General features: G+C 38.1%; 1 protein-coding gene across 1 annotated transcript; it reads left to right on the top strand.

Annotated features, from left to right (window-relative positions):
- Positions 1 to 13,474: 13,474 nt before the first annotated feature.
- LOC133527155 (uncharacterized) lies at positions 13,475 to 18,676 on the top strand. Its single transcript, XM_061864049.1, has one exon. It carries the CDS (start codon positions 13,475 to 13,477, stop codon positions 18,674 to 18,676), a length of 5,202 nt encoding a protein of 1,733 aa, XP_061720033.1.
- The last annotated feature ends 201 nt before the right edge of the window (positions 18,677 to 18,877 follow it).

The raw sequence follows: 18,877 nt of genomic DNA, 5'->3' as shown, positions 1-18,877 counted from the left end.
ATATCAAGAGTCTTGATTTAAGACCTATAGATGCCTACAAGGTACTGTGAGCACTATTATAATGTCGCTATTTGTCAAAGCCCTGAGATAAATACACCTGCACTTGACCACCAAAAAGTCGACTTATAAAACTACCTAGACTTAATTACGGATCAAATATTCCCACAATTCTGGTAGCCCGACCAACGTCTCAATTAAAACAGTTTGGTATCATAAAGGTCCCATCGGCCCTCGTTACTGTCGTTTTACAGCCCCTAATGGCCCGTTCCGAGAAGTTGACAGTCACAATAAATGCATAAAACTTGCTTAATTGTCGCTATAAAACTTATACTAACCTACGACATTCATCTCAATATTAAAATCACATCAAAACGTCGCATGTTGTAATATTCTACATCTCAAACTCGACTATGAGATTTGGTTTTAGAGTTGATTTTCACCGATTGTGGATTTGAATACAATGTCTTTGACACCTGAGTCAAGAATCTAATGCTACCTAATTGTATTGTGATAGAGTTTGATTTACCTTAGCAGGTACAGCATGAGCCACTTATAATTTTACTACAAATCCAAGGGGTGTCATTTCAATCGCTTACCAATTACAGGTTACTTGAATTACAAAGTCAGGTGCCAGAGAAAGTAACTTTAAGTACTAAGAATTCCAAGTTTTATGAAGTCATTCAGGTGCCATATCAGCTAGACCATGAAACCTCTTGGCCTTTATAACTATGCTACAAATCATACGGAATCACGCATAATGACTGTTGGATCTCCAAAAGCCGTACAGCGTACCTCTGTATAATAATAATTACATTAATTATTTTGAATTCAAAAAGTGTCTACATAACTGACATGTATCATTGACTGTTATTAGTGTTATTCCTTCTTCACAAATACACCTCACACCCAAAACAAAATTTCCCGCCATTAAAAAAAAGTGACGATCGTCATACTTCATAAATATTCCGAGGTCTAATTATACTGGATCATCTGAGATCTAGTTTCATGCGCATGCGCGATGACAACAGATCAGGGGAGCTCGTTAGTGTGTCAACTCTTGGATTTAGGGTAGAAGGAGATCAGAGCCAGCCGATTGTTTATTGATTTGAGATAGATGCAGCGGGCTACTGTGTTATTCATATGGAAATACGCTGTTTTGAACGAATAACATGCTTTCTAAATTAAATAGAGCACCCAGCGTAGAGCGGGTTCGGTTTTTGATTCTTACTTATTACTTCGTCTTTTTTAAAACTACTGGAGGATTTTAATGTTTCAGATTTCTATGTCCTATGTCCTTACATGAGCTCTATCAACATCAGATAATGGTCGAATTTGCAAAAGATCTAATTAATAAAATGTGTAGATAGTTCTAGGCTAGATTTTATCATAAAATACCTAATTACCTACTACCTACAGCACGGTGTCATAAACTGGAAAATGGGAATTGTGTGAAAATGTCACCAAATTGGGTAAATCGTCTACCTATTACTGGGCATACGCCAATAACTGGACACCTACTAAAAAGATTCTGTTTAATATTCTTACAATCTAAGTAGGTACATTTTCAGAACTAATATTATTTGGTTTATTTGAATTGTGTGAAATAAAGTGAATTATTATTTTAGCCAAGTTAGTATAGGATGTCTATTTATTGGCTAGTGGCCAGTAATAGACAATTTACCCTATAACCTTTGTTTTAAGATTTCAATGTCTATGCAGGTTTTTTGAAATCATTTTAAAACTTGATATTACAGTAAACGGTAGTTGTGATACATATTAAATACGATAAGACAAAACAACGCACGCGTTAAACAAAAATGTAACAACGTCTGTAATGGCCTTTACGACTCAAGTTATTAATATATTTGTTTGTATATAATAATTCGAACCGTCACACTCCCTGCGATTCCCGGCTATTTGTTCACATGAGGACCACCCGCGCGGGAAACGCGCGTTTTATGGCCTCGATAATAAACGCTGTTTACACGTGGTTGCTTCATGTTGTCAACCGACTATGTTCCTATTGGTCGTCACTGGTGCCAGTGACGTTCCATTATAACCTGACCCACAGCGTTTTACTTATGTAATGTCATATGTTAACGGCACCCATCACGGGACATTTAAGAGAAAATTTAGAGTTTTTTTGATATATCATATCACCGACATCTCTAAAATTTATACCGCTTTATGCTTTAAAATTTAAACGTCCAATTCATCCTTTATGTGTTCTATGTATTGAATGAAATCTACTGCAATTGGTTTCAATATTATTAACCAATAAAAACTATGGTTTTTTGCTCCAGTCATGGGATGTTTGGCATCATTAATTTTATAACTAACAAATATCAATGTAAAATTAAACTAAAGCAGCTCTAGTTGCCAGCGATTAAAAACTGACGATAAATATTTGTTTTACAGGATTTGTCCATACCATCCTATTACTGGTGCTTGTTCCATTATAGGTATGTTTACTATAGATGCGAAAGTAACTCTATCTGTCAGTTACCTTATTTTCACTCTTAAGAGGGAAGTATCCACGTGATTGTCAATACATAAAGAGAAAACGTTTTTCCACTGCTAAATATTTTCCATTCTTCATGATTTTATTGTATGTTATTGACACAATGAAAAACTAGGTTTATAGCTTTTCCATTCCTTCAAAATATGCAACACAAAAAAATCCAAAAAAGCGAAACCTATAAACCAAGTATATATTATGCTGAAGCGACCGACATCAAAATCAAAGTGACGGCCCGATTCGAAGGATAATTAAGACACGTTTAAGATCTTGGAAATATCTTTAAAAGATCGATAACTAAACGACATGTCAAAATTGACGTTTATTTTGATTCCGCTGTGATCCCATTATGATCCATCTACGATATTTCTTACGTCAGAGTGACATTGGTTGCCCGAAACGAGCTGCTTCTGGCAGTTATGTTATACGACATACAAACGATATCTAAATGAGAACTTATCTAAACCAGAACTTATCGTTATCGTATCTCATTCTTGGAATACGGCCGTGATTTGTTAAGATTTAGTTATATAATGGAAACCGATTTCTCCCGAAATGGATTTTCATAGAAAAATTACCGTTATTTCGTTAGATTCAAAAAGCTGTTCTTCCCTCTTAAACCAATTTAGACTAGTAGTTCTATGAGCTGTAGACCACGCGCGTTAAGATTCATAAGCAAAAAAAAAAAAAAAAAAATACTTACTTCTTTGAGTCATTATCACAGCGTATTCGCAATGGTCGTAAGTACCATCGACGCTACTGGCACTTAATTCTTTTATACCCATTTCCACCATTTTGAACATATTAAAAAAACGAAACAAGAGAAAAATTATATTTAACTACTGGACCTGCTCACAATATTTCACTAGAATCGGTTGAGTATTGCGACCCTAGGAGGAGAACATCCGGACATACGAGAGCAGTTAGCCCGAGTCAAAACTTCGAGTCCTTCGCTAACGCTTCGGTCAATGATAATTAGTATGGAATGGAGTGTGAGGCTCGGGGAAGGATATAGGATAGTTTTTATCAATCATTAATTCATTGCCACTGATTCGCACAAGACGCTACGCATCCAGCTTTTATCATGCGAACGTCTAAGGTGTGGAATCCGCTTCCTGCAAATCTATTCCCAGTCCACTATAACTTGGATATTTTTAAATCGAGAGTGAATAGACATCTTTTAGGTAAGCTTGTTCCATCCTAGACTGCATCGGCACTTACCATCAGGTGAGATTGTGGTCAAATGCTTACCTTTTCCCAATAAAAAACCAAATATATCATCATCATTCCAGGCAGAAGCTAGTACGGTCACGCTGAAAATATCGATACTTACGAAAAAAGTGCCAAAAATATGTATACACGACTTTATTGCCCATATATTAAGGTAGTATATCCTCGCATATGCAGATGATATAAAAATCTATAAAGTCATTAATACGGAAAATGATTGCCTTATGCTCCAGGAAGATATTGAGTTGATATCTGATTGGTGCAGCACTAACCTCATGTCTTTGAATATCGATAAATGTCAGTCAATTACGTTCACAAAAAAAACCAACTGGATTAATCACGAGTATAATATTAATGGCAAACGATTAGTTAGGGTTTCTTCCATTAGAGATCTAGGAGTATTATTGGATAGTGAACTGTCGTTCCGTTGTCACTATGAGCATATGGTGTCAAAATGTAATCGCATGCTTGGTTTTATCAAGCGAACTGCTAAACCTTTCAAAGGGCCAAATAGCCTAATTGTTCTATACTCCTCATTAGTTCGAACTACGCTCGAATACTGCTCGTCGGTTTGGCAACCAATTTATAAGACACACTCTGATAGATTGGAATCAATACAGGCAAAGTTTTTACGATATCTTTCCACTAAAACTAAAACACGCCGAACGCTTCCTGAGTATTCAGATAGACTTTTAGCATATAATTTACAATCACTATCGTCCCGACGCGATGTCGTTGATATGGTTACACTTCATAAAATTGTGCATGGTGGTCTCGACAGTAACCTCATGGATTATGTTTCACTTAGAGCCAACAATAAGAGAACACGGAATCTAGAATTGTTTGCCTTGCCTATGGTTTCTAATAACAATGTATCCAATAATGCGCCTGTCTTTAGAATGTGTCGTGTATATAATAATTTAGATATTGATTTAGATATTTTGAACGTGTCTTTACCTAAGTTCAAAAATGTTTTGCTGTCCCAAAATTGTAAGTAAATATCTTATCGTACTAATAGTTTGTTATATTTTACTATATTCTTTACTGCCTTTAATAACAAGATTTTATAGTGAAAAATTGTATTTAGCTTAATAATTGTTCCGTGGTTGTGTTGTGTACAATTGTAATCGTGGTGTGGGTAGTGTATAAGATACTTATATATGGAATATTTTAAAATGTTGTTGCCTGCATTGTGTTATTGTACCTATCAAAATAAAATAAAATAAAATAAAATAAAATAAAATAAAATATTTTGGCACATTTTTTGTACCGATATTTTCAGACGTGACTGTACTGGATAAAATGAATCGCGGCGCAAGCTCGGCTTTCATTTGAAATAACGCCCATACAGTGTGCTTACACCGCAAGGATCGATCTTAAAATGATTTCCAGTAGAATAATGACGGAGTATACGTAGAGGATAGAAGAGATAAGCCTTTGTCTCAATGAGGGTGTAATATAGTGTAAATATTGTGAGCGACGATGGCGGTATGGACCACCAGTTCCGTTTGATGGGCTGGTATAACTTATACAATTATATGTTTATCACGCCGCTTCAAATAGTCAATCGTAGTGTCAAATTATTAAATTAAAGGAACAATGGAACATATGTAAAAAAATCGCCTTTTTAGACTCGAACCTGCGACATTTTGGACCGAGCTACGGAAGCTTAGCAGAAGTGTGCGATTTTTTTCATTTTTTGATTATACGCCTTAGGGAGCGAAGTATTAGGACGTACTTGTCGATACAAAAAAAGAAAACGTTTATCACTTTCCGTCGAGTCGTTAGCCTATCGGTGTTCTATCGGATACATTTCGGGGAGTGCGCACAGGAACTGCACGACCTGATCTCACCTTCCCCTTTCCATCATCGGACATCCAGACGTGGGGAGCGAATGCACCCGTTCGTGTTAAACGTTCCATTTGTTCGTACGAAACGGTTTGCGTCCTCTTTTTTGGTACGGACGGCTAAAGCATGGAATGCGCTCCCGCCATCTGTATTCCCTGATAAATATGACCTCGGTCTCTTTAAGGCAAGAGTGAATATGCTACTACTGAACCGGTGAGCTCCATCTTAGGCTCTGTCTTCACTTTCCATCAGTTGTGACTAGAGCCAATCGCCGATCAGTTTTTATATATAAAAAAAAACTTCGAAATATTTTGCATTCTCCATGATTTTTAGTATGTTTTTGATACACTGAAATGTTTTCCTTTTCTTCTGCAAAAAAAAAAAAATTAAATGGAACCTATAAACATAGAATATAATTATTATGCTGAAGTGATTGACGTCGAAATAAAAGTGATTAGTTAAGATAAGGAAAGTGAGACTTGAACTTGCGACTTTTCGATCATCGTACCTATCAGCTGAAAGACCGCAGTTGCAAATATGCCTCTCTTAAAGATTATCACCAGCCTGAGGTTTCTACTAAGCTCCTTGAACGGTTCTCTGTGATCTTTAGTAGATCGTTGGCCTACATTGTTCGGGTCTTTATTTTGCGACATATGTCCTACCGTTGATTGTCGCGTCTTTAGCAGATTATATATAGTTTGTAGCTACATATAATAGATTATAATACGTACAAGTCATAAGGAAGACCATAATGTAGGTACCTAATAAGTAGACATATATTATTCAATTATGTAATACTCGTACTTTAAAGACTTAGATAGTACAGCAGATGATGAGCTATAGCCAGTCACAATCGATATCACAAATATCTACACATTTATCGTCTTATTACAACGGAGCAAAGTCCAAACGTGCAAACATGTATTTGACATGAACTGCACAATAAAGCACCTAAGGCGCGATATGATCGCGCACCCATACGTTGACATGCTTCAGAGCAATGCTCTTTATACTTACTTACAACCTTGCTTTTACCATCTACTTCAAACTTATATTCTTACAAATAAGTCTCATTATCGTTTGCCTCGCGGTTTTCTTTAAATGGTTTAAAAACGGTAGCTACAACGGAATATGCACTCAGTTTTCTTAGGCTTTTAGTTTTAAATTCAGTAGCTTTGGGATCAAGACAACGTCAGATGCAAAGAGGCAGTTTTAATGCAGGCGCTACATACTTTAATGGTATAAAGATAGGGTTCATTTTTGTTTGTTTTAGAGGTAAATAGTTTGAGATAGTTGCGCTTTCGGCACACGAGTCCCCGCGGGAGCACATGTGACGTGTGTTGCATAAACGCTCTTTGTTTTGTCTTGTACTTTGTAAATCTCCTGTTAATATAGCTCAGAATGCGGTAAATAGAAAATTTGAGCCATTCTTGCAGCCATCCTACATTTGATTGATACCGACTGACTTTTATTGGCCGATGGTCCTGGGTTCGAATCCCGGTAAGGGCATTTATATTTTATATTAACTAACTTAATGTACCATATTTTACGAAGTTACAGGTATGCAAACATCTTCACGGAGCAACAATTAATCTTTTAATAAAATATACAAAATTGTTTATTTGGAAAATCTGCAAAAATTACATTTGCAAAAGTGTTCACCTCTCCTGATCGCATTTTGAGCAAATTCTATTGAAAATGTTTGAGTAGATTCGATAATTACATAGCTTTTTTGAAAAAGCGCTGGTGGTAGCGGTAAGAGCGTGCAACTTGAAATGCGGAGGTCGCGGGCTCATACCTCGGCTTGTACCAATGTGTTTTTCGTAATTTATGTACGAAATATCATTTGATATTTACCAGTCGCTTTTCGGTGAAAGAAATCATCGCGAGGAAACCGGACTAACCCCAATAAGGCCTAGTTTACCCTCTGGGTATGAAGGTCAGATGGCAGTCCTTTCGTAAAAACTAGTGCCTACGCCTATTCGGAATTAGTTGGCAAGCGGACCCCAGGGTCCCATGAGCCTTGGCAAAATGCCGGGACAACGTGAGAAAGATAAAAAAAAGGTTTTCACTACACCAACTGGTAAAGGCCCTCTTGATTGTTCCAAAACGAATGAGAATGTTTCATTGTATCCACATGTGGGGCAAAGTAATCAGATGCAAATTTTGAGTTGTTTCCTTATGTTAGCTGGTGGAATTGACTTTTAAATGATGATTTTGAATCATACATTTTATATTACTTACATTCATTTGAATTTTTTTTTGTATTTCATAGTTAGTATTTTCCTCGCGTTGCTGTTGTGAAAAATGTTGTGCTCCACTCGGAGGCAAAGTTTGTTTAACCCTCGTGCCTTGAAACCCTTGCAACGCTCAAGATTCCACTTCTGGAACCACTCGCTACGCTCGTGGTTTAATTTTGTAATCATTCATTTGCTCGGGTATCACGAGCGGTTAAACAACAACTTTGTCCCTTTGTAAAACAAATTACCATATTTTTGGCAATTCAGTTATTGGAATTTACTGAAAATGGTGGAGCCTTGGGTCTACTGTTCACAGATCTACAAGTAGGTACCTATTAGTATTCATTTTAGCTTGAAATCGTATAACCTATTTAAGTATGTAGTGAGTTCCCCGAGTGTCGGTACGTCCGGCGCAGAGACAGTGGCTGGGGGCAACTGTCCAGAGAACGCTGATACCCTGTAATTACGAATAAAATGGATTTTACTAGGAATTCTCTGTCTGCTTTCCGGCAGCTAACAGCCAAGACCCTTGTTTTTCAGTTTCAAAATTTTACTTCGTGTTCGTGGTACACATGTTTAGTATAGGCCCTTCAGTGAAAGTCAGATTTTACGACGTATATTTGTACCGATTAAAATTATTAGAATCTTGTAATTGTTTTATCACACAGGGTAATAGAAAAAAGTGAAACCCTTTGATTGAAATACAGGACCGATATTTTTTTTACTTAACCAGAATCACTGCTATTATTGAGCGCCGAGGTTTGAACTCACAAGTCTCACGATCTTCTGTATTTTCTGTCAATTTAAGGGTTAATCAGAAATCTAGTCCTTAAGGTACGCTGGGGTAAGATTATCATCGGGGCAAGACAAACACTTGTATGGAATCGTCATACTATTTGTCATACCCCGAGCAAAACAAACTATGTTCGTACCTCATGTCACCTTATAAACTTTAAATTTGAACATGTTCAAGAAAACGTGAGTCTAATTTATGTGTATACCCCAACACCTACTTACTTAACTTTCGAGTACAATAAGTCACCTTTAGACTTAAAAAGTTTCTTAATTCTCCGAAGCCGTCATACATATCACACATAATCACTATACTACCAAATTAACGATAATCCTGGTGAAGATCAAACATCTAAAAGTCAATTTAGACCGTCCTGTCCGGTCATAAATAGAATCGAAGTGTTATTTCCGGCTGAGTCTAAATTCATGCAACTTTTAATAGAAAAACAGCTTAAACGACAGTTATTGATTAAATCCGTCTAGCGGCTACAATAAATTAGTCATTTGACAAAATTCAAGCATAAGGAAAACTTGCGAACTTGCGATCATCTTTTGAATACGCACCTTGGTAGTCGGCAATGTAAAGTAAATTACATGCAAGTTCTTGCTTGTCTACACCTCTCTTTACATTGTTACCACATCTAGTCCAATTATCGCTTTAGGTTCCGCCATAAAGTAATTTGCCATCAAGCAATATTTCCGTCACATATGTGACATATCTATGACGTACCTAAATAACAATGGCCAGTAAAGAGTGTTTCTGGCCTGACGAGGATGAGTACATCCTACTACGTACGATTGTACGTAGTAACGTACACAGTGCTGGACAACGTACTACGTACACAGTGCTGGACCACGTACTACGTACACAGTGCTGGATAACGTACTACGTACACAGTGCTGGACAACGTACTACGTACACAGTGCTGGACAACGTACTGACAGGTGCAACTTGGAAAGCCCCAAAAACTGACTGACGATTTAGCCTACATTGCTGGAGAGGTTTGGGCTGGGGTAGGGTAAGACAACTTAACTTAAGGTTAACTGGAAGAGATCCCTGAAAGGGATAAGTTCGCCCTTGTACAAATGAAGTATGTTCTGTCCTGTTTCATGTTTCTTTATGTACAATAACGTGTTTTACTACTACTACTACAACTAATATGGTATGGCTTTTTTTTACCTTTGTTGACGACTTTCAGCGTATATTATCCTTCCAGCCTTCCCAAGCCACTACACATTTTGTCGCTTACCTCTTTTCAGATATAGGTATCATATGAGTATTGGGTTGCTAGTAAAGATAGATAAATACGATGATGGGCCTCGATGGCTCCATTAAATGTATTTGGTAGCTTGTCTGTCAAGGTGTCACATTTGTTGTGCGGTGTAAAACTTAGGAGGTAGCGGATTATTAAATATGTCTGGAATAAATTAAAATTATTTGTTGTTCTTTATTAGCTTATCTTCATTACACAATAATTTTACTCGAATGCTGTGCGTTTAACTCTTACAGACACAATTTTGTATCAAAGGAGCATAAAGAAGGTGGTGCATGGGATTTGGGCCAAATCCCATCCACTCTTTGGTGTATTCACTCAACATTGAACTATGTAATTTGGAATGAAATATTTTTTTTTTTGCTTTCTACTTGCTGCCAAATTTTCAAATATCAAAGTGACAAACAACTCGGAATACATTATTAAAGGTTCCATTTTGTATACTTCTTATCTATGTAATTATGAATCATATAATAATAGTTTTTTTTTGTTTCCTACTTGCTGCCAAATTGTCAGCTATGAAAGTGACAAACGTCTTAGAATACATTATTAATTTATTTTATATTGAATTAAATATTCGTACTTAATAGCTAAGTAATTAATTAAACTAAAGGTCAAATCCTTTTTTGCAAAAAGAGTAAAACCTATGACGAGGCACGTGGGACGCGTATGGAGGTACCTACAGTATATCCTTCCTTTGTTTTGTATGACGAAAATGACGCACGCTTAGCGCTTATCACTTGCGAACCAAATGATAGACACGAAATCATGCGCCCGCGCCTCACCCGGAAACCGTAAACAACTTTTACCGACCTCGCCGAATCGTGTCTACAAGTGATGTTACACTCTAACCTTATGACTATTAACCAATGACGGAATAAATATTAAACGAAGCTCTCAATACATTTTTGACCTCTAAAAATGGACCATCATAGTGGCGTTTACTATACTTTAATCTAAGTGCTTTTTGAGTTTAAGACATCCTCTCTGATGTCTTAAACTCAAAAAGCAATGAATAAAATTACAGGTAAATAGAGTAGTATTTATTTACCTGTAATTTTATTCCCTCATTATTCGTTCCATTCGCCTCCTCTTAAGATACCATTAAAACAATCCACCACCAATCAGTCTTATTTGCAACTTGTGCAACAACTAACTGTGCCTGGCATGTGGAAGCTGATGACGATAAGTTACGGGGCCATAAATATGACAATTGTTAGCCGTACACGACTCAGGCGTAGCTTGTCAGGACACAGATGCCAGCCGTATATATAATATTGGTTAAGCGCAAGCTAACTAGTTCGAGTAGGTATAAGTCAGACCATTGTAACAAGACCTCGAGGATAATAGTTAACTTGGTGATATGTTTTAAAGTGGAAACTAAAAATATTTAATACATAAAACAAATAAAATAAAGATATTTTGTTTTTTTAAGGGACCTTTTGGATTGTGACTATAGCAACGTCGCATTCATTCGGACATTAACATCTTGATAGATAATTTAAGCAGTATTTGTACACGAAAGACAACGTCTCTCTTAGTCTCTTGAACTAGAGGCCCATGTCGGCAGGAAGCCTCTGGAGAATTGGACCTCTTTGTGCATTTTTAGGCTATGTTAGCGACGTGCCCAAAATGGGTTTTTTCTCTTTATTTTAATTTTGTTTAATATGGTGGTACTCTGATAATTTGTACAATGTTAGTTTCAAGCTGAGATTTGGAGGTAGATATACGTGTGACGCAGCGACAAGGTTCCAACGATTTTTGTTTTTGACCACGCGTCAGTCGGCTTGTCTATCCGCGCGCGACACACGTACATACCGCTCTCATACTCGTATAAAAATCACGTGGTGTCTGTAACTTTTGGAAATTAAACTGTTTTTCGTAATCCGTATTTCGAGTTTGTATTGTGGAACACCTATAGCGTCAACAGGCTAGGTCTTGGAACCATGCGTGGTCCTCGTTTTCACGACCTATGGCGAGTGTTAACCGTACCGTTGATGTAGAATCTTAGTAGCGGAAAACGAACGATGTCACTGTCAATTTCCTTGATAAACTCCGTTGAGGAACATTGAACTCCATCACTCATTTTATCAAAAATAATTAATCAATCGTTTATACTGGAGACCAGCTACCAATCAAGATAAAATGTTTTGTGAATAAGGTACCTGATACGCTATTGGTGTAGGGTACGAGTGAAAGCGGGAAAATGTGTGAGCTAACAGCCGGGTATCTACTTAAAACTTTATTACACTTGTTCATAATACTGCAAATGCATATTTTATATGGCGATGTTGTTTTTAGTTTCAGTAAAAAAAAAAACACGTTTCCAGAAAACTTTTTTCTAGCCTATTAGTGTCCCACTACTGGGGAAAGGCCTCCCCTCTTTCCCGCCACTTGGTCCTGTCCAATGCACTTTCCCGCCACTCTATAGAGAATTAAGAAAATCTTCTGGTTCATGAAGACGCTAATAACGGGCAACCTTACACTCTCTTTAAAGCGAAAACTCGACATGTGTATCCTACCTATCCTAACCTACGGCGCCCAAACATGGTCTCAATCGGAAACTGAAAAGACTCAAGATTTGCCAGAGAGCAATGAAACGCAGCATACTGGGTGTTCGTAGAACCGACCGTATTAGAAACACCAAACTGCGTTCCAAAACTGGCATAGTGGATGTGGTGAGGCAGAGGAAGACGCAAACGGAGATGGCGAGACCTTGATACATACATTCCAGAAAACTAATTATTCAAAACTAATGTCTAATGATACCAACGCATATAAAATTAGTGTTCATTTGCACTGCATAGCAGCATCGTATTAGCGTGTTTAGAGTCGCTTTCGCTCTTCTATACACTAATAGCTACCACTGGTCTCAACCCTCTTGTACTGTATGGCACTCTATACCCGTCGTCGCCTACGCAGCGTATTTATGACGACTCTCGCGATTTATAGTATCGGTAGCGGGCAATTAGTCGGTTTACTGTGTCGTTTGTTTACTGTGATTGGTATTATAATATACTCGTTAGTAAGTATAGGTACCCTCAGGATGGTGAGTGAATTAAAATGTGTGCAAAAACTTGTAAATAATATTATACTTTAGTTTAATTTGACAAACAATAAATAACGAATGTTCTACAAAGTGGTGGGAAGTAGAAATATTAACCTTTTTGACATCGTATCTGTTGTGTTAAATTTGAACCTTATGCATGCCTGTTTAAGTATATTCCCGCCTTCTCTTTCTATTTTATATGTCCTACCAGTCGCTTAATAAACTCGTACAAGATCACACGTCTTTCTGATTTAGTTAAATGCAAAAACCACAACTTACCAAAGTGAACCTTATTACAACCATCATATGGTCCTTCGAACCGGATAAATTAGTGCATCGGACACCGGCCGCCCGGCGGCGAGAACAATAGCGAGGCGCATTCCAGAGATAAGGAGCCGGCAAATGCTAACGAATTGCACCTCAAACTAATGAGTTATATTGAATATAAACAAGTTTTATTGCTTAAAGTTATAACAACGTTTTATAGACTTGTACGTGAAATTGCAGTGTTTTATCGTTAACAATGACTGATAAACAAAAACAATTACTTGCTGTGCTTGAAGATAGTGCTATAGTGCTTCGGAAAACACAAACTAACTTAAAGAAATGCCCTAAAGAAAGATTAACCAAGGGTTACATCGAGTCTCGCATTAAAATGATTGATGAGTACTGGACTACGTTCAATAATGGACATCAAGAGTTGGTTAAGGCTACACCTTCGGACCAAAGGGGTGTTTTACCATACTTTTTGAATGAAGAGTTTTTTATTTACGAAGATTTATACAACGTACTCCGGGGAGATTTAATGGACAGACTTTCAAGTTTAGTGCAAGATACTTTAATGGAAACTTCTATTACGAATGCAAGCTATGCTATAGCAGGAACACATAACAACTTTGTACGTTTGCCGCGGATCGAGTTACCTACCTTTAGTGGAAGTTATGAAGAGTGGCCCGCGTTCAAGGATTTATTTATGTCACTCGTGCATAATAACAAGATGTTAAGTGACGTACAAAGGCTACATTATTTGAAGACAAGTGTTACTGCCGAACCATCGTCGTTACTGAGGCACATTCAAATTACGTCTGATAATTATTCACAAGCATGGCTGATCCTGAAAACAAGGTATGGCAACAAACGATTAATTTTGAACAATAATTTAAAGAAATTGGTTAACCAGCGTAAAATGACCACACAATCAGCTGTTCAATTGAAAGTACTCTTAGATACAACGTCAGAGTGTTTACACAATATTCAGAACCTGAATATTTCTGTTGACTCTTGGGATCCACTAGTGTTATTTTTGCTTGTTCAGAAATTGGACCCAGAGACGCATAAAGACTGGGAAGAACATGCTTATAAGAGTGACTCTGAACCCTTACCGAAGTGGAGCGATTTTAAGGAGTTTCTAGAGGCCAAGTTTCGTACGCTGGAACTTCTTTCTAATAATACAAGGGAAGTGAAGTCAAACAAGGAGCGAAGTACATGCCATGTTGCCACACCTACCTTCGAGAACAGGAGTTGTGTAATGTGTAAAGAAAGTCATACATTATGTCACTGCAAGGAGTTTACCAAGATGGAACCAACGGAGAGAAGCGAATATGTCAAGAATAACAACTTATGTTACAACTGTCTAGTACCAGGGCATTCAGCATCAAAATGTCGAGTACCTGTGTCCTGTAGAATATGTCACCGACGTCATCACTCCCTTCTACATCAACTAAAGCAGACTGAGCCTGTGGCCCCTACGAGTCCCTCACAACCACTGGCTTCATCATTACATGTTGTAGAAGACATAGAAGAAGTACAAGCAAACACAGTGATCGCGTTACATCTCACTACTAGACAGAAATCAGCACTACTAGCGACTGCTGTGGTGGAAGCAAGAAGCAACCAAGGTCACATCATTCCACTGCGCGCGCTAATAGACCAAGGTTCCGAAGAATCATTTATAAGCGAGAAAGCGGCTAAACTGCTCAAGCTTGACCGACAACATGTAAGGGGTAGCATCACGGGCTTGGGTCCTATGAGAACAGAAATCAACCACGTCTGTGAGCTACAAATAAAATCACAGTGGGATAAAACATTTGTCCTACCGGTCAAAGCTTATGTAATGTCGAAACAGCTGACCAAGAAGTTACCCAAGAAGCATATTGTTCAACAACCATGGTCTCATTTACAAGGATTACAGCTAGCAGATCCTAATTACAACAATTCGGGACCCATAGATCTCTTACTAGGGGTCCGAGTATATGCTAGAATACTGCAAGCAGAACTAGTCAAAGGTCCACCAGGTACACCATGCGCACAAAGAACTGACCTGGGCTGGATTCTTTTTGGAGAGAGTGATAGCACATCACAAGAAGATTCTTACATCGTCATGCACCATCAGGTCGATATAGAAGACACACTGAAATCTCTATGGGAAATAGAAACGGACACTAATAGAAAATACACCAAGGAAGAACAACTATGTGAAGAAATCTATGAAAAAACAGTCACTCGAAACCAAGAAGGAAGATACATTGTGAAGCTGCCATTTAAGACTGAGAATCCAAGAGTACTTGATGGAAATACAAAAGAGATAGCTACAAAGAGATTCATGCAATTGGAAAGAAAGTTTAAGCGTTCGCCGAACCTCAAAACAGAATTCATAAAGGGTATTAATGATTACCTGGAAGAAGGACATCTAGAAGAAGTACCTGAAAAGGAAAAGGAAGATAAATCGGTGTACTTGCCATATCACGCTGTAATTCGCGACGATAAAGAAACTACGCGCACGCGTCTTGTTTTTGACGCTTCATGCAAAGGATCCAACAACGTCTCACTAAATGATGAACTCATGATAGGCCCACAACTACAAGATGACTTGAGAAATCTTTTAATGAGATGGAGACTGAAACGAGTTGGCTTCGTGGCAGACGTTCAGAAAATGTACCGCCAAATATTGGTAACAAAAGAGGACGCAAATTACCAACGCATTCTTTGGCGACAAGACGAGTCTGAAGAGTTGAAGGAATATCGTATGCTCCGAGTCACTTTCGGTACCGCTCCAGCTCCATACTTAGCGGTCAAGACACTTCAAAAGATTGCTATCGATGAAGAAGAAAAACAACTCGGTAAACGTGTAACCAACAACCACAGCAAAGTGGCAATCAAAACAATAAAAGAAGACTTTTATATGGACGACTTGCTGTCAGGGGCAGCAACCGCTGATGAAGCTATTGCAATAGCTAATGAAGTAACGCGCATCCTAAAACAAGGCGGATTCCAACTCATGAAATGGTGTTCTAATAAAATTGAATTTATGAAATCTATTGATGAAGATAAGAGATCAGCTAATGCACAGGTAGAACTGAACCTTGATGGAACTATAAAAGCACTTGGAATTGCATGGAATCTTGGTGCAGATAAATTTCAATATAACTTATCACTGCCGCCAATGTCAAAGACTATAACTAAACGTGGGATATTATCAGATGTACAAAGGCTATTTGATCCACTAGGCTGGATCGCACCAAGCACTGTTATGGCGAAGATGCTGATGCAAAGGTTATGGCTTGAAAAGGTGTCGTGGGATGAATCTGTCAGCCCTGAACTCGAAGAAGAATGGAAACAGATAAGAGATGATTTTGAAAATGTCAAAGATATAAAAATGGATAGATGGTTTGGCACAACAGAAACGGAAAAAGAAAAGATACAGATACACGGATTTAGCGACGCATCTATGCGTGCTTACGCAGCTGTCGTATACATAAGAGTTGAGAGTGAAAACAAAGTAACAACAAAAATCATCGCTGCACGAACGAGAATAGCTCCCTTGAAAACGATCTCTCTCCCGAGATTAGAATTATGTGGCGCCTTACTCCTGTCTAAACTAATGAAACAGATTGGATCGGCGATGAGAATACCAACTACAAGCATGTTCGCATGGACCGACTCTTCGATAGTGATCGCTTGGCTTTGTGGAGAACCCAATAGATGGAAACCGTTTGTAGCCAACCGCGTCGTAGAAATTGTTGAGAACTTAAACAACAAACACTGGTACCATGTGCAATCTAAAGATAACCCTGCAGATATCGCTTCAAGAGGAATGAAACTGTCCACACTTAAGAACTATGATCTGTGGTGGCACGGCCCGAGCTGGTTATCTGAAAAAGAAATAAATATTAGTAAACAAGAGGATTTTACAACAGATGAAGAAATAAAAGTACAAAAAATTCAAACTTACCTGAATATTGAGGACCTGGAAAAACAAGAAAAGGCATTGACTACACAATTTGGAGATTTTGATAAACTAACTGAACTACTTAAAAGTATTGTCTATTGCCGAAGATTCCTAAACTACAAGAAAAATCCAGATGGCATTGACAAAGATATAACTACAATGGAATTACAAAACGCCATGAATATTTGCATAAAAATGGCACAGCAAGAAGAATATCAAGAAGAAATAGTACGGTTAACATCAAATAAACAAGTCAAAAGAAAGAGCTGCTTACGATCCCTCGCCCCATACGTAGATGAAAACAAATTCCTCAGGGTGGGCGGTCGCCTCAGATATGCAAATATAGATGAGAACAGAAAGCATCCAATCATTCTGGGAAACAAGAACTCGTTAGTACCACTAATAATTGCTGATGCACATATGAGAACGCTTCATGGCACTATGGCTGAAATGCTATGCTACTTACGTTCTAAATACTGGATATTACGAGCAAAGTCCTTAGTCAAGAGACACATACAGAAATGCCTTACTTGTGCAAAACAAAATGCTACGTCGAAACCTCAAATCATGGGAGATTTACCGGAGACGAGAGTCACTCCTTCGAGACCATTTCTACACAGTGGAGTAGACTTTGCAGGGCCATACCAGATATTGACGTCTAAAGGCAGAGGAGGAAAAACTGTGAAGGCATACATTGCTATTTTTATTTGTATGGCCGTCAAAGCAATTCACATTGAACTAGTTGGAGACCTTACTTCAGAAGCGTTCATAGCAGCATTCAAACGCTTCGTCGCTAGAAGAGGAAAATGTACTCACATGTGGAGCGACCAGGGTAGAAACTTTATAGGTGCTAACAAAGAACTTGTAGAAGCCTGGAATGAAGCTAAATTGAAATTTACCGGACCAATAGCAGAGAAACTTGCAATCGAAGGCACACAATGGCACTTCATTCCAGCTTATAGCCCTAACTTCGGTGGTCTTTGGGAAGCTGGCGTCAAGTCCATAAAACACCATCTAAAGAGAGTTCTGACAACAAACCTGACATTCGAAGAGATGACGACCGTACTTTACGAGACCGAGGCCTGTTTGAATTCTCGGCCCCTGTGTCCTCTCGATAACTCAGACCCTGAAAACGCTGAAATACTCACCCCAGGACATTTCTTAATAGGTGAAGCCCCTATAGTTGTTCCAGCAGCAGATTATAAAGAATGCAAAATACATACCTTGTCACGCTGGCAACTTACGCAGAAACTGCTGGCAGATTTTTGGCGTCGATGGCAAGATGAGTACCTATCCAGACTGCAACAAAGACCTAAATGGCTGAAAAAAGAGAAGGAGTTTAAAATAGGAGATATAGTGCTTATTAAAACTGATAACTTACCTCCAGGCAAATGGTCACTGGGCCGCATTATGGACAAACACCCTGCTGAAGACGGTTTTACTAGAGTGTATAGTGTGAAATCTGGTAGTGCTAATAGTGAAACGGTCTGTAACTAAACTATGTGCGTTGCCCGTTGATACTGAAACTTTGTAATGTCAATTTGATTCAATTTAAATTGTACTATTGTAAGGTTATGAAAAGGACGTAAGTGTCCTTTTGGTGGGCGGTATGTTGTGTTAAATTTGAACCTTATGCATGCCTGTTTAAGTATATTCCCGCCTTCTCTTTCTATTTTATATGTCCTACCAGTCGCTTAA

The sequence above is a fragment of the Cydia pomonella genome, chromosome 17 (genome assembly GCF_033807575.1).
Source record: "Cydia pomonella isolate Wapato2018A chromosome 17, ilCydPomo1, whole genome shotgun sequence".
Classification (NCBI taxonomy): domain Eukaryota; kingdom Metazoa; phylum Arthropoda; class Insecta; order Lepidoptera; family Tortricidae; genus Cydia; species Cydia pomonella.
The sequence above is the reverse complement of the archived record's forward strand: the minus strand, read 5'-3'. Positions and strand labels throughout refer to the sequence as shown.

What these genes read in the sequence shown, in the direction of transcription:
- LOC133527155 (XM_061864049.1), top strand. Translation starts at nt 13,475, where the DNA reads ATGACTGATAAACAAAAACAATTACTTGCTGTGCTTGAAGATAGTGCT.